Consider the following 26385-nt stretch of genomic DNA (forward strand, 5'->3'; position numbering starts at 1 on the left):
AAGCAAGTTAATTTGCCTGGGTGTTCAAAACAGGTTTTTAAAATCACTCTCCAGGGCCCCAGACCCTTCGTTTATAGATTTTAGGGTTAATCCAAGGAAAGCTAAGGGTCTTGTTTGCCTGTTTTATTGATGTGGGTATCTTGGTTATATACCTGTTATGTTTTCCTGTGATTCCTTCTTTCCTCCCTTCTCTCCTCCTCACTTTGTTCTCTCCTCCTTTTTTTCATTCTAGGAATCAGAGAAGGATCTTTCAAAGGAGGGAATATATAAGAGGATATAATCATTAAAGTAAAGATTCAAAAATCATTAAAGATTCTTGAGAGCAGGGGATTAGGAACCACTTTTCAGTTTCATTTGCCTCAGTGGTGAAATCATGGTGGAACTGTCAGAAAGTGAAATGAGCAGGCACTATAAATTTCCTTGGTTGAATACGTTTAGATATCTTATCAAGAAGCCATGATTGAATATATATATGGAGGAGATATTGAGGAGAAGCAGTTAATTTTTAAATAGTTTGAGAACAAAGGGAACCTGGCTTTGTCCCTCTTTGACACATGACTATTTGTTGTTTGAGCTTGGGAGATGAGCTTCACAGATAGTACTCATTTCATAGGAATATTGTGAGGATGACATGAATGTGATGGTTAATTTTATGTGTAAAATTGAGTTGGCCATTGGGTGCCCAAATATTTGCTCAGACTTTATTCTGAATATTTCTGTAAGGATGTATTAGATGAAATTTTAAAAAAAAGGGATGTATTAGATGAAATTAACTTTTAAATTGGTGGTTTTTGCATAAAGCAGATTGATCTCCATAAATGTGGGTGGGCTTTATTTAGTCAGTTGAAGGCTGAATAGAAAAAGAATTCCTTCTTGCTCTGCCCTGAGCAGAAAGGAATTCTGCACCAGCCTGCCTTCAGACTTCATCTGCAGCTTTAGCTCTTTAGTCCCACAGGCTCAGTCTAGCACACTGGCCCTGCTGGGTCTCCAGCCTGCCAGTCCGTCCTGTAGATTTTGGACTTGTCAGGCTCCATAATCACAGAAGTTAATTCCTTATAATGCTGTTCTCTCTACACACACACACCTGCACACACAGACACACAGACACACACACACACCCAGACACACACCCAGACACACATACACACACACACAGCCTATTCATTCTGTTTCACTGAAGAACTCTAATACAATGAGGTAATATTATTATCTAGATTTCACAGCTATGGAAACCGAGGCTCAGAGAGGACAGACAGCTTGTGGCAGAGACAGGATTCAAGTCAGATGTGTCTGACGTCAGAACCGGGCACTTATCCCCTTTTCTGCCTCACGGGAGAAGGAACCATCAGAGACATGGTAGCTCCAGAATTACATAGCCAATAAATCCGGGTTTCGAGTTCTGGCTTCCAGTCCCGGCTTAAACTCCATCTGCTGCAGCTGCTGCTAAGTCATTTCAGTTGTGTCCGACTCTGTGAGACCCCATAGACAGCAGCCCACCAGGCTCCCCAGCCCCTGGGATTCTCCAGGCAAGAACACTGGAGTGGGTTCCCATTTCCTTCTCCAATGCATGAAAGTGAAGAGTGAAAGTGAAGTCGCTCAGTCGTGTCCGCCTCTTTGCGAGCCCATGGACTGCAGCCCACCAGGCTCCTCTGTCCATGGGATTTTCCAGGCAAGGGTGCTGGAGTGGGGTGCCGTCGCCTTCTCCTAAACTCCATCACGCAGCCTCTATCATGTCTTGCTGCCGTATTCCTTTTCCTCCTTCCTTTCGGTTTGGAGAGAACCGGGGGTGCCAGTTCAGTAAGGCAGTCCCCGGCCAGGGCAACAGAGACAGTCCAGCCCCACCCGTATTGATAAGGATCCTGTTTGTGGTTGACTGCATCACCTGGGTCCTCTGTCACCTGTATAAACAAACACAGTGGAAGTTCCTCTCAGGCATTTCCAAGCAGTTTGCAGCCTCTGTGAGGTTATCAGTCAAACAGTATATTTGGTTTACAAATCAAGACATCTGTGAAAGCCAATTTGTAAGTCCAATAAGTGCAATTCTGGGTCACAAAGCCCTTTGAGAGAATTGGAGCTTTGAATTAGTTTAAAGGCTTCATCTCCAGCCCCCAGAGGAAAAGCCCTTTCCTCCCCCTCAAGGGTAAGATTCATATTCCTGTGATTCATATTCATCTTTCAAGATACAAGGTTTTTTCACAGTTCTTTCCTTTTTGAAAGTGGGCGTCATTTTATCTCAGGTTTAAACAATAACTGCATATCTCCAGTGCTTGACTGTTTCTGGAAATCTATTTAATTTCACAAAACAAGTTACCAAAGCATACAGTCTTGCACAATTTCCATTTTAATAATATTAAGTCTACCTGAAATTTAAATTTAGATGACTATAGTCCAATGCCTGGAACGTTCTGTCTTTTGAACGCTGCTCCTTTGTGGGAGGAATACCTATTGGACTAAAATAGTTTTTTTATTTAGGCTTATTTGGGGGAAATGTTAAAGGGGGAAAATATAAAACTTGAAAATCATTCCCACCCCTATTGCTTTGCGTTCATCAGAGAAATAGATGAGTACAATCAAAAAATGACTGAAACCACAAGAAATTAATTTTGGATAAAGAGTTATATGTTCTGCTAGATCTTAAGAAGGAGCTAAGAGCCAACAAATTACCTGAGGGTTCTACAGCTTTTTTTTCCTGCCTCAATTGCCTTGCCTAAAATTCTTTCCAAAATCAACTATTCTTTTCAACTGTGTCTGAACCTAGATCACTTGTGTTCAGCCATTCACCTCTCTCTTATTCCTTTAAAGAAGAAGGACGCATTACTTGTCTGTAAGTGCATTTCTTTTCTGTTAGTGAGCAGGTAACTTCTCAGAGAAGATATTTTAGTGATTTTGAAAAAGCATTTGCTTTTTACACTGATGGGATCTCGTGGATAACAGATGGATGATGGCATTTGCAATCAGTTCAAAATTTTGCTCTACAGCTTACTAATCAGGTGCAGATTCAGTTCACCAGTTCCAGCTCTGCGCTCAGTTCCACCTGTGGCAGTTCCTCCACACCATCAAGCAAGTCCCTGACACCAGCTGGGTACCCTACAGTTCAACACAATTCTGACACGACTTAACTGGAAACAGCGTCAGACTTGGTAGGTGAAGGCTGCCCTCCCTTTCGAATGTCAATTACAAGTCCAGGTTGTCACTTGTGCTTCTGACCACCGACTATAAATCAGAAGACCCCATGACCCCCTCTTTGGGTTTGGTTAATTTACTGGAGTGGTTCACAGAACTCAGGATTTTTACTGAGTAAAAACTTACTCACTAAATTGCAGATTTATTACAAAGGATCGAGATGTACAAATGAGCAGCGTGATGAAGAGTTACGTGGGATGAGGTCCAGAAGAGGAGAACTTTTGTCCTCATGGAGCATGGGTCCGGCACGGTGGCATGGGGACACATTCTGGCTCTCCAGCCTGGAAGCTCTCCAAATCCAGGCCCTTGGGGGTTTTATATGGAGGCTTCATTACACAATTGACTAAATCACTGGCCATTGGCGACTGAGTCAACTTCCAACCCTGCTCAGCTTCATGGAAGTCAGGGGAGTGGACTGAATGCTCCCACCCTCTAATCACATGGTTGGTTCCCCTGGCAACCAGCCCCCTTCCTTAGCGTTTTCCAAAATTCATCTAATTTACATAAACCCAAAGGTCATTGAAAGGGGCTTACTATGAATATTGAGACAGCTTTATTGTTCTCATCACTTAGGAAATTCCAGGCATTTTAGGATGTTTGTGTCAGAAACTGCAACAAAGACCTAATATACATTAATCACTTACTATTAATCACAGTACCACACCAGGTCATTTTAAAATTAAGGTAATGAGTCCTCTGAACCTCAGCCTCCTCTATTGTATGGTAGGTGTAATGATACCTCCCAGGATAATTTTGAGGAACAGATGGGCTTACAAAGTGCTTAGTACAGTGGGTCTTGAATGGAGGTACTCGATACTCCACAAAACACATTCAGACACATCATCTCATTTTACCTTTATGATATTTCTGTAGATAAATGCCTCTTCTCCCATCATTCTTTTTACTGAGATAGGAAACTGAGGCAGAGAGGGTTTAAATACATTGCTCAAGGCCACAGTAACTAACAGGTCTAAGTACGATGTCCCAGCTTCTTCCTGGTTTATTTCTATGATTTTCTTCTGAGTCCTTTTAATTAGGAAAAGAGCCTGGTCCACTGAAAGAAAACCCCTCAGTGTGTCTTTATCCGGAAAGGTCTGTTGCAGGAAGGGGGACCCCTTCCAAGGCCCGAGAGTGGGCTCTTGTGTAACACTCTGAATTGAATTGTCTGCGGAAGCACAGAGTCTGACAAAGCAAGACTCTACTGGGAAAGGGTGCCCAAGCAGAGAACAGTCAGGTAAGGGAACCCAGGAGGACTGCTCTGCCTTGTGGCTCACAGCCTTGGGTTTTATGGTGATGGGATTGGTTTCCAGGTTTTCTTTTGCCAATCACTCTGACTCAGGGTCCTTCCTGGTGGCGCACGCATTGCTCAGCCAAGACATGCTAGCGAGAAGGAGCACCTGGTGCCGCTTTTTGACCTTCCCCGAACTCTTCTGTTTGGTGGTGGCTTATTAGTTCCATGCTCCTTACTAGGACCTCCTGTCATAAAATAACTCACGCCATGGTTGATATGGTGCCTGGACAGTGGACAGTTTCATTCATTGTGCTTCCCCTAACAGGTCCAATAGACCCAGGTCTGTGAAAGGGAAACTAGCTCTTAATGTCTGTTGTGATTATTTTGTAACTTTTCAAGATTCCACATTTAACCAATTGACTTCTGCTTCTCAGTTTCTGCCCTTAGTTTCTATGATTATGTGTATTGTTCTGTTCCCCTTTCCCCCTGGATAACTTTCCTATAAAAGTTTCTTAGTTATTGACCTTCATCCTATCTTCCCAACTCATTCCCTCTGTGAGAAGATAATTGTTTCTTTGATGCACAAATAGGTACAAAATATTTGTGGATTAAAGCAATGAATAGATTGACCATTAAAAAAAAATATTACAGCTAGTTCAAGAGAAAACTTGCAGAGGAAAATTGAGGTGGAGAAGGTGATGGTGTAAGAGTGAGACATGAATACCAACATAAATATGATCCGGTTCTTGCCACCAATCAATTTACAGTTCAGTAGGCAGAAAAGTCACAAATATTTAACATCTTGAATATCTTTTGCATCTTTACTCCTTTAATAAATACTCCTATATTAGACAGAGAAATCAGCAGAGATGGTTGTTATCCTTAAAGGGTTTGTTTCTTAGTTGGGGCAGCCTCTTGAAACAACAGTGAGTGTAAGTACTTGCAGCTTTTGAGAAACTGGGTTTTTTGTTGTTGTTTATTCATTAATGAACTTTCACATGACGGATGTAGTGTTAGGTGCTCAGGGTGCTGGGCGGCTGTTGGAGTCGTAATCATCTTTTCTTGTGGTGGTGTTAGGGGAAGCACACTGATTGAAACCGCCCACCCTGGCCACCAGGCACCATAGTAACCATTTGCACAAGCTGTTTTATGACAGGAGATCCTGATAAGGAATATGGAACTAATAAGCCTCCACCAACCGGAAGAGTTCAGGAAAGGCCTAAAGGAGACACCGTGTGTCCGTCCACTTCTCAGAATCCCTCTCGCTAGCATCCATCTTGGCTGAGCGATGCGTGCACCACCAGGAAAGACTCTGAATTAGAATAATTGGCCAGAGACCACCCGGAAACTAATCCCATCACCATAAAACCCGAGACTGCGAGCCACGCAGCAGAGCAGTTCTCCTGGGATCCCTTACTCCACTGCTCTCCACCCGGACTCCCTTTCCCAATAATCTCTTGCTTTGTCAGCAGATGTGTCTCCTCGGACAATTCATTTCCAAGTGTTAGACAAGAGCCCAGTTTTGGGCCCTGGAAGGAGTCTGCCTTCCTGCAACAGTGGTGGGCTCCCACTCAACATGGGTCCTCTGGTGGAAATAACAGATATGATACGGCAGAGGATAATTTTTTCTTTCTTTCTTTCTTTTTTTTTTAAGGAAAGAAGCTTCAAGCTGCTTTAGATGTAAGAATGAAGAGAAAATCTGCTTAAATGGGTCTTTGTTCTAGGAAGAATCATTTGCATTGCCCTTCTTAGAAATGCAAATGTCAGGCAAGTAGGCCTTGGGAAAAGATGTAATGGTTATGTAATTGTCTTGATAAATACTGTTTCAAATAAAATCTCTTAGTAGGCACAGGAAGTCTGAGAGTTCAGCTGGTCAGTTCACCTAATACCTGAGGCTCTTCTGAGATGGTGGGACATAGAACCCAAACCCAGCGATTTGAAGTCAGTGAAAGCCAACTTCTTAGGTGGCATGGCCTTAGCCAAGACACTGAAGGTAGAAAAGGATGCTGAAGACCCTAAACAAAAGAAAGGGGAGTCTGGGTTGGTGATCGAGATGCACACCAAAGGCCTGGGTTTTTGGAAGAGGAATGATTTGGCTGACATTGAAAGCACCTGTGAACCTACCTTTACTAACAGTGATAGTACTTTGTGGAACAACGGCTGATCAAGGGAATGTAAACTGAAATGATCCAGTGTTCATATCATGAACTCTTTGTTGCAAAATTCAGACTTAAAGAAAGTAGGGAAAACCACAAGCTCATTCAAGTATAAGCTAAATCAAATCCCTTATGATAATACAGTGGAACTGACAAATAGATTCAAGTTATTAGATCTGATAGAGTGCCTGAAGAACTATGGTTTGTAACATTGTACAGAAGGAAGTGACCAAAACCATCCCCAAAATAAAGAAATGCAAGACGGCAAAGGGGTTGTCTGAGGAGGCCTCACAATAGTTGAGGAAAGAAGAGAAGTGAAAGGCAAGGGAGAAAGGGAAAGATATATCCAACTGAAGGGAGAGTTCCAGAGAATAGCAAGGAGAGATAAGAAGGCCTTAAATGAACAATGCAAAGAAAGAGAGGAAATATTAGAATAGGAAAGACTAGAGATCTCTGCAAGAAAATTGGAGATGTCAAAGGAGTACTTCGTGCAAGGATGGGCACCATAAAGGACAGAAATGGAAAGTACGTAACAGAAACAGAGGAGATTAAGAAGAGGTGGTAAAAATGCACAGAAGAACTATACAAGAAAAGTCTTAATGATCCCAATAACCATTACAGTGTGGTCAGTTACTTTAGAGCCTGACATCCTTGAATGTGAAGTCAAGTGGGCCTTAGGAAGCATCGCTATGAAAAAAGCTAGTGGAGGTGATGGAATTCCAGCTGAGCTATTTCAAATCCTGAAGGATGCTCCTGTAAGTGTTACATTCAGTATGTCAGCAAATTTGGAAAACTCAGCAATGGCCACAGGACTAGAAAAGTTTTCATTCCAATCCCAAAGATGGGCAATGCCAAAGAATGTTCAAACTTCGGTACAGTCCCACTAATGAATACTATCTGCACATGCTAGTAAGGTTATGCTCAAAATTCTTCAAGCTAAGCTTCAGCAGTATGTGAACCTGAACTTCCAGTTGTACAAGCTGGATTTAGAATAGGCAGAGGAACCAGGGACCAAATTGCCAACAATCATGGGATCATAGAAAAAGCAAGGGAATTCCAGAAAAACATCTACATCATTGCTTACAAAAGCATTCAACTTTGTGGATCACAACAAACTGTGGGAAATTCTTTAAGAGATGAGAATCAGTTCAGTTCAGTCGCTCAATCATGTCCGACTCTTTGCGACCCCTATACCAGACCACTTTTCCTGTCTCTTGAGAAATCTGTATGCAGGTCAAGAAGCAACAGTTTGAAACAGACATGGAACAACAGACTGGTTCAAAATTGGGAAAGGAGTACAACAAGGTTTTATATTGTGGCCATGCTTATTTAACTTGTATTCAGAGTACCTTATGCAAAATGTAGGGCTGGATGGCATCAAGATTGCCAGGAGAAATATCAACAACCTGAGCTATGCAGATGATACCACTCTAATGGTAGAAAGCGAAGAGGACCTAAAGAGATTCTTGATGAGGGTGGAAGAAGAGAGTGAAAAAGCTGCCTTAAAACTCAGCATTCAAAAAGCTAAGATCATGGTATCTGGTCCCATCACTTCATGGCAAATGGAAGAAGAAAACGTGGAAGCAGTGGCCGATTTTATTTTCTTGGGCTCCAAAATCACTGCAGATGATGACTGCAGTCATGAATTTAGAAGACTCTCGCTCTTTGGAAGGAAAGTTGTGACCAACCTAGCCAGCCTATTAAAAAGCAAAGACATCACTTTGCCAACAAGGGTCCGTATAATCAAAGCTATGGTTTTTCCAGTAGTTATGTACGGATGTGAGAGTTGGACCATAAAGAAGGCTGAGTGCCAAAGAATTGATGCTTTTCAACTGTGGTGTTGGAGAAGATTCTTGAGAGTCCCTTGGACGGCAAGGAGATTCAATTAGTCCATCCTAAAGGAGATCAGTCCTGGGTGTTCATTGGAAGGACTGATGCTGAAGCTAAAGATCCAGTCCTTTGGCCTCCTGATGTGAAGAGCTGACTCATTGGAAAAGACCCTGATGCTGGGAAAGACTGAGGGCAGGAGAGTGGGTTTTGACAGAGGATGCGTTGGTTGGATGGCATCACCAACTCAATGGACATAAGTTTGAGGAAGCTCCGGGAGATGATGAAAGACAAGGAGGCCTGGCGTGCTGCAGTCCGTGAGCTCTCAGTGAGCTGTATATGACTTAGCAACTGAACAAGAATTTGTCCTGTTGTCCTAGACAGAAACTGAGGCTATTCATGCACTTATTCAGCAAGTATTTACTCAACACCTACTTGACAAGTGAATATGGCAGAGCCCTAGCCAGCTGTGAACCTGGTCTGAACTTCCATCAGGAGGGAAACTCTGCACTTGAGTCTAGGGTGTCTGGGTATATCTTGGGAGGCCTCTGGACAAAACTACCCTCACCCTGAAGGAAAACCCTTAGATAAAGGTTTGTTAGCTCCCATGGGGCTGTAGTCTCCTATAAGAAAATGTCTGTTTTTTTGGTCAATTTTAACCATTGAGGAAATCATGGCAGAGGCATGTGGGGAATCCAAAAGCCTGGAGAAAAAAGGCAAGAAGCATGGAAAGAACGCCCGTGAGATGGGACTGAGGCCCCCCAGGACCTGGCCTCAGGGGCCCTGCCGGGCTGCAGACCTATGATGGACTGAGGTGTGCTGTGCGCTCTTGCTCGCCCCGTGGTGAATGGACCCAGACACAGTGGTGATTTTTCACTCGTTTCACTGTTGCCTGTGGAGTATGTTGGGAAAGGTAATTTGTTATGATGGTTTACAAGGACTCCCACCAAGAAGAATGGTACTCAAAGAACTGTACTCACAAAACTGCACCTGAGAAGCCTCCTCTGCATCTGCCTGGGGACACGATCCTGGACTTCAAGGCTGAGCCTGATGCCAGATTGGGAGGAGACATGAATGTAAATTTTTGCTGCCAGAGGGTTGACTGTCAGATTATATTTTCCAAAGATGCCTGTGAGAATATCTTTGAAACTTTCCATTTCTGCATCAAGAAGTGAAGTCTCGGGGCTTCCCTGGTGACTCAGTGGTAAAGAATCTGCCTGCCAGTGTAGGAGACACAAGTTCGATCCCTGGTCCCGGAAGATCCCACAAGCCGTGGACCAACTAAGCTTGTGTGCCACGACTGTTGAGCCGTGCTCTAGAGCCCAGGAACCACAACTACTGAGGCCCTCAGGGCTAAAGCCTGGGCTCCACGAGAGAAGCCACTGCAATGAGAAGTCCGTGTACCCTAACTAGAGTAGCCCCCACTTGTCCACAGCTAGAGAAAAGCCTGAGTTACAACGAAGACCCAGCACAGTCAAAAATAAATAAATGCATGAAAAAACTGAAAAAAAAAAAAAAAGGTCCATGTCAATCAGATCTTTAAGAAAAAAATAAAAGTGAAGTCTAGTTCTTGCCCCTTGAATCCGGAAGGCCTCATGTCTTACTTATAACCAACAAAATGTGGCAAAAAAAAAAAAAGCTATGTGACTTAGATGCTAGGTCATGACAGGGAATTTAAACTGCTCAACGTGTTTGGGGTCTTATTTGCAGGGGGCAAATGAAAATATTGTCAATTAGATGGAGGTGGTGTTTGCCCAACATTGTGACTGTAGAGAAATTTCACTTCACCTGAAAACATCATTCTTTTTTAAAGGTGCTTTAATTTCCACCGTATAAGCTAGAACCCTCATACCTAGCATTCTGAGCCCCTGGTTGAGATCTATGACTGCCCTGAGCCTCCCATGCTGTGAGGACGCCCAGACCACTTGCAGAGGCCACATGCAGCTTGTCCCTTTGTGGGCCCAGCTCAGCAACACAGCGCCAGAGAAGGCGCTTCTACATGGTTCTAGCATGCGGCCATCCAGTAACCACGAGCCACTGGAGTTCTCTCAGCTGAGATGGGACACTGGAGAGCAGAAAAGAACCATTCCTCTGTGCCCTTCCTAAAGGACAGACTCACAGGATCTGTGAGCAAACTAAAATAATTGATTTAAACCACTAAGCTTCAGGGCAATTTGTTATGCCGCAGTAGTAACAGGATCAATAATCATTAATCCACAGAGAACACTCATTTAAATTTCCACTGGAGAGAAGTTAACATTGCACAGAAAGGCACACCTGTTCTATCTGGAAGCTAAATTTTATATTCCTAAATATCTTTCAACTATTTTGCCACCCCTCCACCCATGTCATCGATGTATCCAAGAAAAAACAAATGGGTTCCTGGATGTGTGTGGATATGTTAGGTCGTGCCCAACTCTTTGCAATCCCATGGACTGTAACTCCTCTGTCCATGGCATTCTCAAGGCAAAAATACTGGAGTGGTTTGCCATTTCATCCTCCAGGGGATCTTCCTGACCCAGGGATCGAACCTGGATCTCTTATGTCTCCTGCATTGACAGGTGGGTTCTTTACCACTGAGCCACCTGGGAAGCCTGGGTTTCAGGATACTCATACGATATGACTTGGACTCATTTGTACAAAACTGCATCTTGCTTCTCGAGCCACAGTTTGATCTGGGTAATGTAACTTGCCACCACCTCCTCCCTTGGCATGGTCTTTTCAGAATGTGAGAAAACCCTTTCCGCCCGAGTACCAGGCATGAGTGACCCTACTGCAAGATAAAGTGGCAGAGTCAAACGAGGCCCATCAGGAGGGAGGGAAGAGGTGCTGTAGGTCTGACACGCATTTATCCAGGCAGGGCCCCACTTGACCCCGAGGAATAGGAGCCACAGGCTCATCAAGTGATTTACCTGGTGTCCGCAGGATTGAACTCAGAATTACATACTTCGAAGCGCATAGTCTTTCTCTTACCATAAAGAGTAAAAGGAAGTAAAAGAAAGAACTGGGAGACAAGAAAGATGATTCAACAAAGACTCTACAGCAAAAAAAGAGCCCCCATGAATAAGCTAACTTTTCAAAAAAAAAACTTTGAGACTGATGTTGTATTGGCCAGTAACATTTTAATTAACATATTTTTCAACATCTAGATCTTACAGGTAATACATTTCAACTTTTAGTACTAGACAAAAATACCTAGTTCCCAAACTTGAAAATTCCAAATATCAGTGTTTGAAAAAAGGTATTAAGAAAAAAAAAAGGTACATGTAAAAAGCTTACATGAAGAAAAAAAATTTTTTAAGAAATTAATTAAAGAAAAAAGGTACATGAAGAACTGTGGTTGCAGAAAGAGCCCTGTAAGAAATTACTGGCTGTGTCAGTCTCTTGGTACTTATGTTGACAAGTACTGGTTTATGCTTTGTCTTGAGAACTATTAGGTTATTTGGAAGCAATATCATTTCTCATTTTTCTTGGTTGAATTATAATCCCATTATACATGTGGTATTTCTGCTCAGATTTGACATTGGATCTATGCTGGGAGAATTTAATAAAAATTAATTCCTCTAATTCTAGTTACTGAATGATGGTTAAACATGTCTATGAATTCAACATTCAACCAACATGTGAAGTTTTCTAACATATATCACTTTTTCTTCAAGAAAACCATAGGCCATCATTAAAACGTTTTAAACCTTTGCTATTATAAATCTGGAAAAGGCCCCGTTCAGTTCAGCCACTCAGTCCTGTCCAACTCTTTGAGTCCCCATAGACTGCAGCACGCCAGGCTTCCCTGTCCATCACCAAGTCCTGGAGCCTACTCAAACTCATGCCCATCACATTGATGATGCCATCTAACCATCCCATCCTCTGTCGTCCCCTTCTCCTCCTGCCTTCAATCTTTCCCAGCATCAGGGTCTTTTGCAATGAATCCGTTCTTCACATCAGGTGGCCAAAGTATTGGAGATTCAGCTTCAGCATCAGTCCTTCCAATGAATATTCAGGGTTGATTTCCTTTAGGATGGACTGGTTGGATCTCCTTGCAGTCCAAGGGACTCTCAAGAATCTTCTCCAATACCACAGTTCAAAGGCATCAGTTCTTTCTTTGGTGCTCAACTTTCTTTATAGTCCAACTCTCAGATTTTTTAAAAAAATGTTATCTAATGATACATGCTGACATTTTTAAAGGGTGAAATGATCTGATGTCCATGTTTTTCTTTAGTAAAATGTGGGAGTGTTGAGAAAATATGATAGATAGGCTTCTAGTTCCTAGTTGGTAAACTGAGTGATAAGTAATGGAGATTTATTATTTCATTCTACTTTTATAGACAGGCTTCCCTGGAGGCTTAGTGATAAAGAATCCATCTGTAATGCAGGAGAAGCAGGTTTGATCCCTGGGCCAGGAAGATCCCCTGGAGAAAGAAATGGCAACCTATTCCAGTATTCTTGCCTCGGAAATCCCATGGACAGAGGAGCCGCAAAAGTCAGACACAACTTAGTGACAAAACAAAAACAACAACAAGAACAACTTGTATGGACATTTTAATTTTTTGTGATTAAAAAGTTATAGCACCGGAAGTAATCGTGAGTCCATTTTTACTGCTTCCTCTAAATGGTAAAAAATTTATCACCGTGTTTGGGGATAAGCTTTTTCTCCAAGGAAATATTAAATATGTTTTTTAGATTTTCTTCTATTTCTTTCTCATTCAGTGTCTTAAACTCTACCAAATCTGTATTGTCCTTATAATTGAATCTCCTGTAGGTGAGGGTGAAACCCACTAAGCAATGAACACCTTCTGGGGTCTGCAAGGAGCAAAATGACTTACTTGTAAACACAGATGCTGGAGACTCTTGGAGGTATGTATTCACAGACTCAAAGTCTTTAATCGTTCGAGGTTCAAGAGTAAAAGAGTAGATTTTCCGATATTCATTCTTTTCCAAGAGGTCAGAATCCAGAAACTCTTGGTTTGGGATGTACTGCTCTCTTCTAATTTGGTCCAGGTACCAGGTTCCTCTCTCTTCGGTCAAGCGGAAGATGCAAGGCATCTGGGGCTGGTACTTCCCAGAAATTAACTCCAGAGGCTGCCACATCTGGTAAGAGCGTCCAAATCCAGCATCAGCTATGTAGTCCCTGCCATCGATGGTCACCTTCAGCAGAAGGTGAATCATGGCATTGCTGTATTTGTCGGCAAACGTGTTGTAAACATATCCTCCCAACATGGTGGTCTCAAAACCAATCGTGGTCAGAGCCCAGTACAGAAGGTGGTTGACTTGGAGACACCACCCACCCCGGTTCCTCCTGACAATTTGATCAAAAATGGCCTCTAAGTCCAATTCCATGGCTTCCCCACAGTGGATGTTAAGGTTCTCAAAGGGAATGGCTTGAACCTGATGCTGAAGAATATCAGCTAATGTTTCCAAGTCCAGTTTGTCCCTTGAGTTCTTATAACCAATTCTTTCAAAATATGCTTCAATGTTCATGGTTCCTTAAGGAGAGGAAAGCAAAACAAAAGCAAATATATTACTTTTATATTTGGATTTCTTCGATTAGCTTGATTATAAGAAATGTATCTTAAATATTTAAATAAAATATTTTAATATGCCTTCAAATATTTAAGGCATAATTATAAGCCTTTTGTGTGTATGCTTTTGCTGTTTTAATGCCTTTTGCATGTACAAGTTCACAAATGAAGAAGAAAAGTATCATTTCTTCCATGTTTTGAGCATGAGAAGTTAGAAATCCAGATTAAGTGATGAGTAAAATCATAAAGAGCTTACATGTGGTTTTCTTGGTGATGAGTAAGGAGAGGTACCAATTGGCATCAATTAAAAGAGAGTTTATAAACCATTTCTAATATAAACAGGAGAATGATATAATAGGGTACTTGACCCACTCAGTTTCCTCTTTAGCTGAACTTTACAGAAATTTCCCTACTCAACAAGTCAGTTTGCTCACAAACTGATTTATTCATTTATTCAGTAAACGATTTGCTGAAATTTTATTATGCATAAATTTCTAACCTAGTGGTTGCTTGTCTTAAAAAAATCCTACATTTTATGGGGGCTGGTATGACAGAGATAACGAAATGAATGAATTTTAAAAACACATACAGTTTCTTAGATTGGGATCAGTGCTCTGGGGAAAATAAAGTGAAGAAGGAAGATAAGCCACGCACAGAGAGAGCTTCAGTTTCCAGTAAGGCGGGCAGAGAAAGCTTCACTGTAATTTCAAGGATGGGAGAGAAGGAGCCGCGTCCATATGTGTGGGAGGGTCACTCAGGAAGAACCAGAGGATTTTTAAAAAGTCTTAAACTGGAACCTGCCTAGAGTGTCCAAAGAACATTCAAGGAAGCCGGGAAGAAGGGGGCAGAGGGACGGAAAGGAAGCGTGGGCCGAGATGAGGCCTGACCTTCCGGCTCTTCCTCTGAAATGAGGATATATCACTGTGAGAAGGGCAAGGGGAAGCCTGCGGGCTGGGCAAAGCGCACCATCGTCCGGTCGATATGTATGGACAGGGACCCGCACTCACGGAGCTGAAAGAAGACACGTGGCCCAGCCAGGAGCAACTCAAGCACCTTTGCTCCAGGACCACTGCTTTGCTCACGGATGGCGCGTGGCCCGAGGCAGCTCTCTGAGACTCTGCTGAGGGACTCTGCTGAGGGACTCTGCTGAAACCTCAGCAGGTGCTTTTCCTGCGGGACCAGAAGCTGGTGGGATATTTGCCTGAAGTAGTGGGCTGCCGTCTATGGGATCGCACAGAGTCAGACACAACTGAAGCGACTTAGCAGCAGCAGCAGGAGATCTTGCTGAAGAATGGCACCCACCAAGAGTTTAATGAGCTGAGGAATGAGAAGCAGGAGAAGGAAAGGAGAGAACAGACATCCATCAGGTCTTAAGCTAGATCTTGCTTTTGTGGTAAGGTGAGTCAAACAAAGAGTCCTTATTTTGTAAAATTCCATGTCAGAAAGGGTTCTGCTCATCAATCACTGATTGTAGCAGTAGCGTATTACCTTTGGTAAGATGAGATGGCCTGAGGTGAGAGGCTTAAAAAGGCCTGCCCTAGGCTAATGGTGATAAGCTATGTATTTCTGTTGTCCTTCTTAATATCTTTTCTTTCAGATTTACCTAGTTCTTTTTTTTAATCAGTTATTCTTCCCATTTTGCTAGTGTGTCAACTTTATTCTTGGTATCTGTAATCTGATCTCCAAATCTCTTAAGCTTATTTCATTTCTTCTCAACTTTATATCCATCAGTTTCTTTTCTCAACATCCGTAGAAGCCAAAAACTTGATATCAAACAGGGAGAGAGCAACTGGTACTGAGCCAGACCACCGCAGGCCCTCTTCCGCTTCTATATCCAATCAGTACTGGGTAAATAAGGAGGGCAGGTGATGTGGAACAAAGACATATTATTTGGACCTGCCTAACCATTTCCTTTATGGGTGGGTTAACCCACCTTCTTTTATTTGGAAATTAATGTATACTTTTTAAAGCTGTATTTTGATTTTCAAGTTTTTTTCCTTGTTCCTTCTTTATTTAAAGATATGATGCTAACTTAGAATTTAGTAACCTCAAGTCCATTGAGAAGAACCCAGTATTGGAACCTGAATGCAAGCAGCATGTGATAACCAAATTATACGTCCATGACTAAATATAAGAATGATGTACTACTGAAGTTGAGATACAAGGTGAAATATGGAGGCGCTAGAAAGTAGGTGTCAGGATGAAACTGGATGAGAACTCTGCAACGTTTACACATCGACTTGTAACTTAGATGTGCACTGATATATTGATTTGTTTCACTTGATCATAAATACGAGAAAAGAGTAAAAGGAGGCAGAGAGAACACGCTTGGGGAGTCAGCTGAGATGCCCCAGAAAAGCAAACCTTTCTTTGGAAGTTCGATGTAGATGGAGTCTCAGCTTTAATTCAAAAGACGTGGAATGTTTCTTCTTCCTGGTTCACAGTCTAGAAATAACAGAAAAATAGTTTTAAATATATCATAGTCTTCCTTGAAAACAAGAGCAGTAGTTCTGGTGGAACATGAATAGGAAGAATGTTTTAAAATCACAAAACAGAAGGAGAGAGAGTGAAATGGCCATCTGCACCGCACAGGGGACAGAGCTGGATGTGCAGTCACAGGCAATGGGAGCCACCTGGGCGGGCTCTAGGCCCGCTTCCTGGGGTTTAGGTCACAGGAGGACCTGAGCACAAGGGCCAGGCAGTCAACAAGGATGGGTGAACCCTGTTCCAGGCCCCTGATCGATACTACAAGTTTTACCAAACACATCAAAGACCAGCATTAAGGTAGCACCTGTCTTCCCTTAGCTATTAAGTATAATTGCGATGGCTTCCCAACCCTCTCCAGTATTGCCTGGAAAATCCCATGGACAGAGGACCCTGGTAGGCTGCAGTTCATGGGGTTGCAAAGAGTCGGACATGACTTAGCGACTTCACTTTCTTTCTTTCCCAATGGTGCAGCAGTAAAGACTCTGCCTGCCAGTGCAGGGCACTCAGGAGACCCAGGTTCGATGCCTGGATCAGGAAGATCCCCTGGAGGAGGAGATGGCAACCCACGCCAGTATTCTTGCCTGGAGAATCCGGTGGACAAAGGAGCCTGGCAGGCAACTGTCTGTTCAGTTCAGTCGCTCAGTCGTGTCCGACTCTCTGCGACCTCATGGACTGCAGCACGCCAGGCTTCCCTGTCCATCACCAACTCCCAGAGTTTACTCAAAGTCATGTCCACCGAGTCAGTGATGCCGTCCAGCCATCTCATCCTCCGTCGTCCCCTTCTCCTCCCGTCTTCAATGTGGCTACAGTTCGCGGGGTCACAAAAGAGCTGGACATAACCGAGTGACTAGACGGCAGCAGCAGCCGACACATACACACTTACAGGGTCAGCTCCCCATAGCCTGTGCAGATGCAAGTCACAATGAAAAACTAAGGAAGAGAAAGGCAGAATTGACTCCTTTCATTATGGGACAGAGTAGAAAACGGGTAAGAATTGTGGCTAAAGTACTTTAAACACATATTTTAAAGGTGACTGAAGTGAAAGCCGTTCTACCTGCTGACCTCCACCTCGGGTGCAGAGGGTAAAGAACAGAGCGTGCTCACAGCGCTCTGCTCGGGCCAGGGCACCGCGGAGGACTCGGGACCGAGGCTGGTGTGGGTGGATGCTGAGTGTCGGCCACAGGATCCCCTCAGGTCTCTCTGACCACCTGGCTGTGCCCCTGACCGGCCTGGCTTCAGGACCAGCATATGGACTCTTTGGCAGACCTCCTGGGGGCTCCTGGAGTGGCTCTGCCCTCCTGTGTGGAGAATCAGACATGTCGGGGACTTTGTGTCCTCTCAGGACTGCCCTTCATGGGGACTTACTGGTGAGATGTTCTGAAAACCCCGGTGCCTTGCCTTGAATCGAGAAAAGACTCTTGAGCTTTTTTGTGTATGGTGTTAGAAAGGGATCTAGTTTCATTCTTTTACAAGTGGTTTGGATTAAAGATCTAAACGTAAGACCAGAAACTATAAAACTCCTAGAGGAGAACATAGGCAAAACACTCCCCAACATAAATCACAGCAGGATCCTCTATGATCCACCTCCCAGAATACTGGAAATAAAAGCAAAAATAAACAAATGGGATCTAATTAAAATTAAAAGCTTCTGCACAACAAAGGAAACTATAAGCAAGGTGAAAAGACAGCCTTCTGAATGGGAGAAAATAACAGCAAATGAAGCAACTGACAAACAACTAATCTCAAAAATATACAAGCAACTCCTGCAGCTCGATTCCAGAAAAATAAACGACCCAATTAAAAAATGGGCCAAAGAACTAAATAGACATTTCTCCAAAGAAGACATACGGATGGCTAACAAACACATGAGAAGATGCTCAACATCATTCATTATCAGAGAAATGCAAATCAAAACCACAATGAGGTACCACTTCACACCAGTCAGAATGGCTGCGATCTAAAAGTCTACAAGCAATAAATGCTGGAGAGGGTGTGGAGAAAAGGGAACCCTCTTACACTGTTGGTGGGAATGCAAACTAGTACAGCCACTATGGAGAACAGTGTGGAGATTCCTTAAAAAACTGGAAATACAACTGCCTTATGACCCAGCAATCCCACTGCTAGTCATACACACCGAGGAAACCAGAATTGAAAGAGACACATGTACCCCAATGTTCATTGCAGCACTGTTTATAATAGCCAGGACATGGAAACAACCTAGATGTCCATCAGCAGGTGAATGGATAAGAAAGCTGTGGTACATATCCACAATAGAGTATTACTCAGCCGTTAAAAAGAATACATTTGAATCAGTTCTAATGAGGTGGATGAAACTGGAGCTGATTATACAGAGTGAAGTAAGCCAGAAAGAAAAACACCAATACAGCATACTGACACATATATATGGAATTTAGAAAGATGGTAATGATGACCCTGTATGCAAGACAGCAAAAGAGACACAGATGTGTAGAGCGGACTTTTGGACTCTGAGGGAGACGGAGAGGGTGGGATGATTTGGGAGAATGGCATTGAAACATGTATACTATCAGGTAAGAAACGAATCGCCAGTCTATGTTAGATACAGGATATAGGATGCTTGGGGCTGGTGCATGGGGAAGATCCAGAGAGATGATATGGGGTGGGAGGTGGGAGGGGTGTTCAGGACTGGGAACCCGTGTACACCCGTGGCAGATTCATGTCAATGTATGGCAAAACCAATACAGTATTGTAAAGCAAAATAAAGTAAAAATTAAAAATTAAAAAAAAAAGACTTTTGAGTTGTGATTCCCACCTGGGCTGGCACTGCGGCTTGCCCAGGCACCCTTCCTTCATGAGGCACTTGCTCACCAGGCTGGACTCAGGTCTGAACCTGCGGAACCTGACAAGTCACGTCAGTGGCCACCGGGGAGAGCTCTGTGGGAGAAAGCTAAGATGGACAGGATGAGGCAATTTCTAGAGGGCCCTGAAAGGCAGGCCAGAGAGACTTCTCTGTCACCGAACAAATACCTGTTGCTTCGCCGAGCGGACAAAGGCCAACAGTCAGCTGGCTGCTGCAAAGTACCCCTAAGTGTCACGGGTCTTCAGTTGCCAACTACCTCTTTGATGTGGCCCCGGAGAGCGGGTTGAGGTGAAGACCTCAGCTCCCAGCCTGGGGTCTCTACATCTCTCATGTCCTGCAGTGGTTTCAATTTTTTAATTTTATTTTACTTTATATTTTATTTTTGAGCTAGAGAAATCCTGATTCTTTCCCCAAACAAAATTGTAAGCCAAAGTCTAAAATAGAACAATTAAAAATAGGTTGGTCCAGAGGCCGTCCGCCCCTGAGATGCTGTCCTCACGGCTCAGGGGTGCAAGCAGCCGGGGCGGTCACGGGCCGAGGTGGCGTCTTCCATCCCAACTGCCCGCATTTCAGACACGACCGCCTGGAAGAGCCCGAGACGGTGCGAGCGAGTGGATTTTCCTCCTGTGTGCGTTTCACATCCTGTCTGTTTCCTTTGCTCTGTCTCAGTGATGGCATCCCACTGGCCTGACACTAAGACTCACTCCCAACCCCAGGGCAGAGGGGCGTCTGCCTGACTCTGGGATGGAAGGGAGCTGCGTGGCCAGCCCTGCTCAGAGGCCGTCGGACGCCCCGCCTTAGCGCACAGAAGGCCCACGGCTCGGCCAGGGCCCCGCGCTGGAGCCGCAGAGCCTGGCAGGTACTGCGGGGACCGCTGAGCAGGCCCCCAGAGCCCGGCTAGACGGCAGAAGCCGAACAAAGCCAGACTCCGGGACAGAAGTATAAGGGAGTTGATAGTTTAGAAAAACAGCCCTCCTTTTGAGGGAAGGAATGGAGGAGGAACTGAAGTGAGGTCCCAGGGGCAGGGAGTGAGGCGGCGAAGTCACACTCTGGGCCACAAGCAGGGGCAGTCTCTCCCGCCAGCCTTTCTGCCGTGACTGAAAGTGTTAGTTGCTCAGTCGGGTCCGCCTCTTTGGACACCATAGACTGTAGCCCTCGAGGCTCCTCTGTCCATGAGGTTCTCCAGGCAAGAATGCTGGAGTGGGTTGCCGTGCCCTCCTCCAGGGGAGCTTCCTGACCCAGGGATGGAATCCCTGTCTCCTGCATTGCAGGCAGATTCTTTACCGTCTGAGGCACCAGACGGGAAGTCCATCATGACTGAACAAATTATTAAAAATTGGTGTGACAATCACATGACCTAAATAAACTATTTAAAGTGAACAGTTCAGTCCTTTGGTACCTTCACAACTTGGTGCAGCCACCCTTCTGTTCAGTTCTGAACTCTCTCACTCCCCCAGTAAGACCCCAGACTCGTGGGCAGGTACTCCCCAGCCCTTCCCGCCTCTGCAGCCACCAGGCGCCTTCTTGTCCCTCTGAGGGCTTCCATCTTCAGCCGCTGCGAACAGTGCTGCAGACAGAATCTGTGCCCAAGTGCATTTTCCTGTATCTGATTTCAATTCACTGGGTATGTGCTTAGAATAGAGCTGCCCAGCTGAAGAGTAGGATTTAGGGATGCTTCCAATGGCTTTTCTTTCCCTGTGCTCTGGGTTTCTTTTCCTCTCCTTCCCACCCCTTCCCTTTGATGTTCAGTTGCTCAGTCGTGTCCGACTCTTCGCTATCCCATAGACTGTACGCCACCACACTCCTCTGCCCATGGGATTTCCCAAGCAAGAATACTGAAGTGGGTTGCCATTTCCTTCTCCAGGGGAGCTTCCTGACCCAGGGTTCGAAACTGTGGCTTCTGCATTGCAGGTGGATTTTTTTTTTTTTTTTTTTTTTTTGCCGTGAGCCACCAGGCAAGCCCTCCCTTCCCTTTTCTTACCTGTTTTTTTTTTTGGTGTCGAAGCTTACTGCAAGGACCTGTGAACCAGCCCAGTCCTAGGGGGTAAGTGGCCAGCCCAGTAATCGTCTGGATGAAAAAAAAGAGGTTGCCTGGCAAGCCAAGCCCACAGCCCCTCTTCACAATGCTGAGAGCGCAGGCAGCCTGCAGAGCCGCCCGTCCAAGGAGAACAGCCAAGGAAGGTCAGACTCCGTCAGCGGAAAGGTCTGAGTGTTTGTTTTGCCTTTTATTCTCTTTTGAGGAGAAGCAGAAACTCAGATTTGTGGCTGCAATCTGCCTGTTTTTACAACTGGCTCTGAACTGTTGAAACCTGTCAAGGCCAAACAAAATAAGTCTCTGGGTGGGATGGAACTATATATACAGTTGGCAGGTTTTCTGAGTGTGAGAGGGTGGGGTGGGGTCAGCTTTTGTGTGGCTGACAAGATAAACAGTGACTCAAGGGAAGGGAGAGTTCGGTGATCAGAGAGCAAGCAGGCATATGGTTTTCATGGGCGCAGGGCAGGGTAGGGGAGCAAAGTCCAGAGCAGGGAGCTCACAGGGCCCCTGGCTTTGGAGCCATCCGCCTCCACAGGCTCCTCTCTCCTGTGGAACTCTGCGCATCAGTACCCAGGGAATGCTGTTGCCTGCCTGATGGTGAGACAGTTGTTCCTGGCGTCTGTGGCCCCTGGAGACCCTTGGACCCCTCCTTCTATCCAGAGAAAACCTCCCCAAGAATTCCCTTATACTGTGCAGACAATAAAACCCAGCCTTCTTGGGTGTTTTGGGACCAATAGAGAACTTCTGATCCCTTAATGCCAGAGGAGCCGGAGTGGTCCTGAACTTACAGCCTGCAGGACCGACTGAGCCCTTTGGGACACACCCAGTTAGGTTCAGAGAAGGTGGACATCACTGTTGCAATTGTCCGAGAGGAGGACCCTGTCCTCTGAAACACGTGTTGTACGCAGTTGCTATCTTTTATATATTCCTTTAATCCCCACAACAGACTTTGTAAGAAAGCTCTCTTATTAGCCCCAGCGTTCTGAGGGATAAACTGACATTTAGAGATGCTTCTGTGTCCTGCCGAGTCTTCCCAGCTGGCGTGTTGGGTGGCTGTGACGCTAACCCTGACAGCTGCAGTGGGGGTCTGTGACCCCTCTGTGATCCTGCACAGCACTTACGGCGTGAGCATGTGCCAGGCAAACTTCCTGAACTGTCCTGGGACCTGAAATTCAGGCCTGTGGAGTCTCCAGTCTCAGGGACTCCCATTTGAAACAGGATCAAGCCCCAATTTCCAAGCATAAACAGGTCACTCACCGAGCTCTCTGGGGCCCACAACCAGGAACCAGGGTGACAGCCACCCTCCCACTTCCTGGCCCAGCCCAGGAAGAGCCCTCCTTCCTGCCTGCGAAGTGCTCCGCCCCCTGAGTCTAGTTACCGGCACCACGGAGCTCTGGGAAATGTAGTCGTGGGGACTTGGGTTGACCATGTGCCCCTCCTGTTCCAATGTACCCTGGTGAGCCAAGGCCCCAGGGTTCAAAGGGGAGGGACCTTGTAGTCCATACAGTTCTTACTCTTAGGCAGCCTGAACATGGATGTCCTGTGTGTGCTGTGGGAGGTTAGGGTTTTGAGAGGCTCCAGGAAGTGCAGACCCGTAAGCCTAGAGGAGCAGGAGGACATGGATGTTTTAAATCACCATCCCCCCAGGTTATGACAGCATTTCCTCATCAATTGCCAGGAAGCCCCTAACTTTCTATTCTTTCTCCCCCAGAGGCTCTGTGTAATGTGGTCGACATTTGTCCACATAGAAGTTATGGGAGTGACATACAGAATATACTTTCGCTTCTGTGTTTCTAATTTATGTTAATGACATTAGCCTATCACTCTTGCTGTCTCTAATGCATTTCCCTCTGTGTTATTGTTGCTTAGCTGCTAAGTTATATACGACTCTTTTGAGACCCCCATGGACTTGTAACCTGCCAGGTTCCTCCATCCATGGGATTCTCTGAGGCAAGACTACTGGAGCGGGTTGCCATTTCCTTCTCCAGGGGATCTTCTCAATCCAGGGGTCGAACCTGGGTCCCCTTCGTTGGTGGATTCTTTGCCACTGAGCCCCCCAGGAAGCTTCATTGCCCTCTACGCTTTATTTCTGTGACTATCTTCATGACACAAGTGTTGCCTTCTGCTCTCTCAAGCACTGAGAGTTCTAGTCCGTGCCTCCGGTATGACTTAACATGAACTTGGGACTCTCTGCCTGAAGGCTTTCTCTTGGCCTCTGCTCGGGCAGGTCAGATGGGCCTTCGACTAACAGCCCTGGAACACCACTCAGCCCTGAAATGGGAGTGGGAGCATCCGTTTCTAAGCATAGCAGGGCCTGGCACTGGTATTTCCACTGTTCTAGACAACGCATGGACACTGCATCCAGAGCGTGTGTGTGTCAGTTGCACAGTCGTGTCCAGCTCTTTGCGACCCCGTGGACTGTAGCCCGCCAGGCTCCCCCGTCCCTGGGATTCTCCAGGCAGGAACACCAGAGTGGGGTGCCCTCTCCTTCTCCAATGTCTATGGTATATGAGGGTAACCCCATTACTTTTGGATGCCTCATATCCACAGAGCATCTGCATCAGGTATAGCAGTTAAAAAAAAAAAAGAAAAAGAAGTAGCTTTACTGTGTTTGTTACTGACAAAGCACTGTGATTAAAATGATGTATTTTATACAAAGCAGACTCTCCTGAATTTGCAGCTTATGTTACTCAAAGTGCCGCAGACTCCCTTGCATCATTATCACCTAGGGTTCCTGTTACATGTGTAGGTAAGCGGTAATCACTCACAGCTGGTGAGCCAGAATTGGATCTGCAGGTTTAACAAGCTCACAGGCTGAAGCTGATGCACGCCGATATACTTTGGTGGTTTCCCTTTAAGACGGCTAACGTTCAAGTTCAATCCAGATTAAGTGTTAAAAAAAAATACATCTCAAATTCTTTGGAGGGTTGACGGAAGACCTTTCCACATCCTAAGATCTGTGCGTTTATTTCCCCCAGTATAATTAGCATACGTTAATTCAATGATGAATAATGGCTGCAGTCTCTACCAGCAGGGCGGAAAGTATGCAGCTTCTGTCCTGGGTGAGTTAACACATGTGGAGTTAAAATTGTTATAAGTGAAATTCCTTGTATTCATTACATTCAGTGGGCTCTTCTCCAGTGCAAAATCCTTGTTATTGACAAGGAAAAAGAGACCTGTGAAAAATCACTCACAGAATATTCATGCAGTCATTTCTCTCCACGTGAATTCGACGCGGCTCCTTCAGTGACGGTCTTCATTTGAAATCTCCCCATGGTAGTTGATATTCACAGGCAGTGTTGCTTTGCTAATTCACATAGATTGTCTATCTTGTAGCCTCTCAGTGGTCATAGCTTTCTGATTAAGTTTTAGGTCTTCTTTATGTTTCAAACTCTTTCATATCCATGAGCTATGTTTAATCAATTACCCTTTTATTGAAACTCAGGTCGCAGTTTGACAAGAGTCCTCAGATTGTTCCATCCTTCATTCAGTTCAGTTCAGTTGCTCAGTCTTGTCCAACTCTTTGTGACCCCATGGACTGCAGCACGCCAGGCCTCCCTGTCCATCACCAATTCCCAGAGCTTGCTCAAACTCATGTCCATTGAGTGGTGATGCCAGCCAACCATCTCATCCTCTGTCGTCCCCTTCTCATCCAGCCTTCAATCTTTCCCAGAGTCAGGGTCTTTCCCAACAAGTCAGCTCTTCGCCTCAGGTGGCCAAGGGATTGGAGTTTCACCTTGAGCATCAGTCCTTCCAATGAACATTCAGGACTTACTTCCTTTAGGATGGACTGGTAGAATCTCCTTGCAGTCCAAGGGACTCTCAAGAGTCTTCTCTAACATCACAGTTCAAAAGCATCAATTCTTCGGCACTCAGCTTTCTTTATAGTCCAACTCTCACATCCATACGTGACTCCTGGAAAAAGCACAGCTTTGACTAGACGGACCTTTGTTGGCAAAGTAATGTCTCTGCTTTTTGATATGCTGTCTAGGTTGTCCAGCTCTGTTGGTGTCAGCCATGTGACTGGGGTCTAATTTTAAGATGATGACACTGCTGCTTGCTGATCGCTACTGCGGTGTCCATGTCTCTTGGGTAACTGTTTCTCGGTGATTCATTTCATCTAAACCTCTGTCTTCTCTCATCTAACCTGTGTCTACTCTGAGCGAGATTCCTGGATTCTCTCTTTAGGGTCTTTGAACCTAATATTTAGGTCTTCCCTGTAGCTCAAACAATAAAGAGTTTGCCTGCAATGCAGGAGACCTGGGTTCGATCCCTGGGTGTTGGGAAGATCCCCTTGAGGAGGGAATGGCAATCCACTCCACTACTCTTGCCTGGGGAGCCTTGGACAGAGGAGATTGGTGGGCCATACAGGGGTGGCAAAGTCAGACACGACTGAGCAACTAACACTAACCTCATGTTAATCAAGAGCATCCTGCCCCACACCCTAAAGGGAGTCAAAGCGAAAAGAGAAAGTTAGTCACACAGTCGTGTCTGACTCTTTGCGATTCCATGGACTGTAGCCCACTAGGCTCCTCTGTCCATGGGATTCTCCAGACAAGAGTACTAGAGTGGGTTGCCATTTCCTTCTCCAGGGGATCTTCCTGATCCAGGGATCAAACCCGGGTCTCCTGCACTGTAGGAGGATTCTTTACCATCTGAGCTACTAGGAAAGCCCAAAGGGAGTCAACTTGAATTCAAATTCATGACCCTGATGTACAGGCCTCGGGAAAACTTGAGAACTAAAAATTGTTCTGTTTTTCGAGGTGGGAGGTGAGCCATTATGGTCTATAGGGAAAATTATTGGGCTGGGGGTAAGCAGCTGTATCCTACCTAAACCATTATAGATAATTTCCTTCTCTTAAAACCAACTTCCAGTTTTCCTGTAGATTTTATTTAACAACCTCAATACTGGAGTGATGAGTGGTGTTACCCACCCTGGTGATGTGTGGAGACCAGTTCCCACGGGCTGGTGTTATTTATCACGAACATCCGAAGCGAGCCTGGCTGACGTCACCTGCACTGATCTAACCAGCCGTGTCCTCCCACTGACAGGCTATTTGGCCTCTAAATCCGCTGTGATAAAACCACTGGCCAGGTCAACAAGGTGA

General features: G+C 45.0%; 1 protein-coding gene across 6 annotated transcripts; it reads right to left on the minus strand.

The window, feature by feature from the left end:
* Window positions 1-679: 679 nt before the first annotated feature.
* Window positions 680-22612, minus strand: LOC138430771 (arylamine N-acetyltransferase 1). Of its 6 annotated transcripts, XM_069572797.1 has the most exons (6): window positions 22535-22612; window positions 21224-21551; window positions 16281-16361; window positions 13221-13880; window positions 9378-9444; window positions 1199-1898 (listed from the first exon to the last, which is right to left on the minus strand). In XM_069572797.1, exons 4-6 carry the CDS (start codon window positions 13873-13875, stop codon window positions 1895-1897), a joined length of 726 nt encoding a protein of 241 aa, XP_069428898.1. In that variant the 5' UTR covers window positions 13876-13880; window positions 16281-16361; window positions 21224-21551; window positions 22535-22612; the 3' UTR covers window positions 1199-1894. The 6 variants fall into 6 exon arrangements, with proteins under 6 accessions (XP_069428901.1, XP_069428899.1, XP_069428898.1 ...); XM_069572798.1 differs by lacking the exon at window positions 21224-21551 and having other exon boundaries at window positions 690-1898; window positions 22535-22598; XM_069572799.1 differs by lacking the exon at window positions 9378-9444.
* Window positions 22613-26385: the final 3773 nt, after the last annotated feature.

This window comes from Ovis canadensis, chromosome 26 (assembly GCF_042477335.2).
Source record: "Ovis canadensis isolate MfBH-ARS-UI-01 breed Bighorn chromosome 26, ARS-UI_OviCan_v2, whole genome shotgun sequence".
Lineage (NCBI taxonomy): Eukaryota > Metazoa > Chordata > Mammalia > Artiodactyla > Bovidae > Ovis > Ovis canadensis.

Bases quoted from the DNA above. Each gene is read 5' to 3' on its own strand.
- LOC138430771 (XM_069572795.1), bottom strand. From the start codon at position 13,875: ATGAACATTGAAGCATATTTTGAAAGAATTGGTTATAAGAACTCAAGG.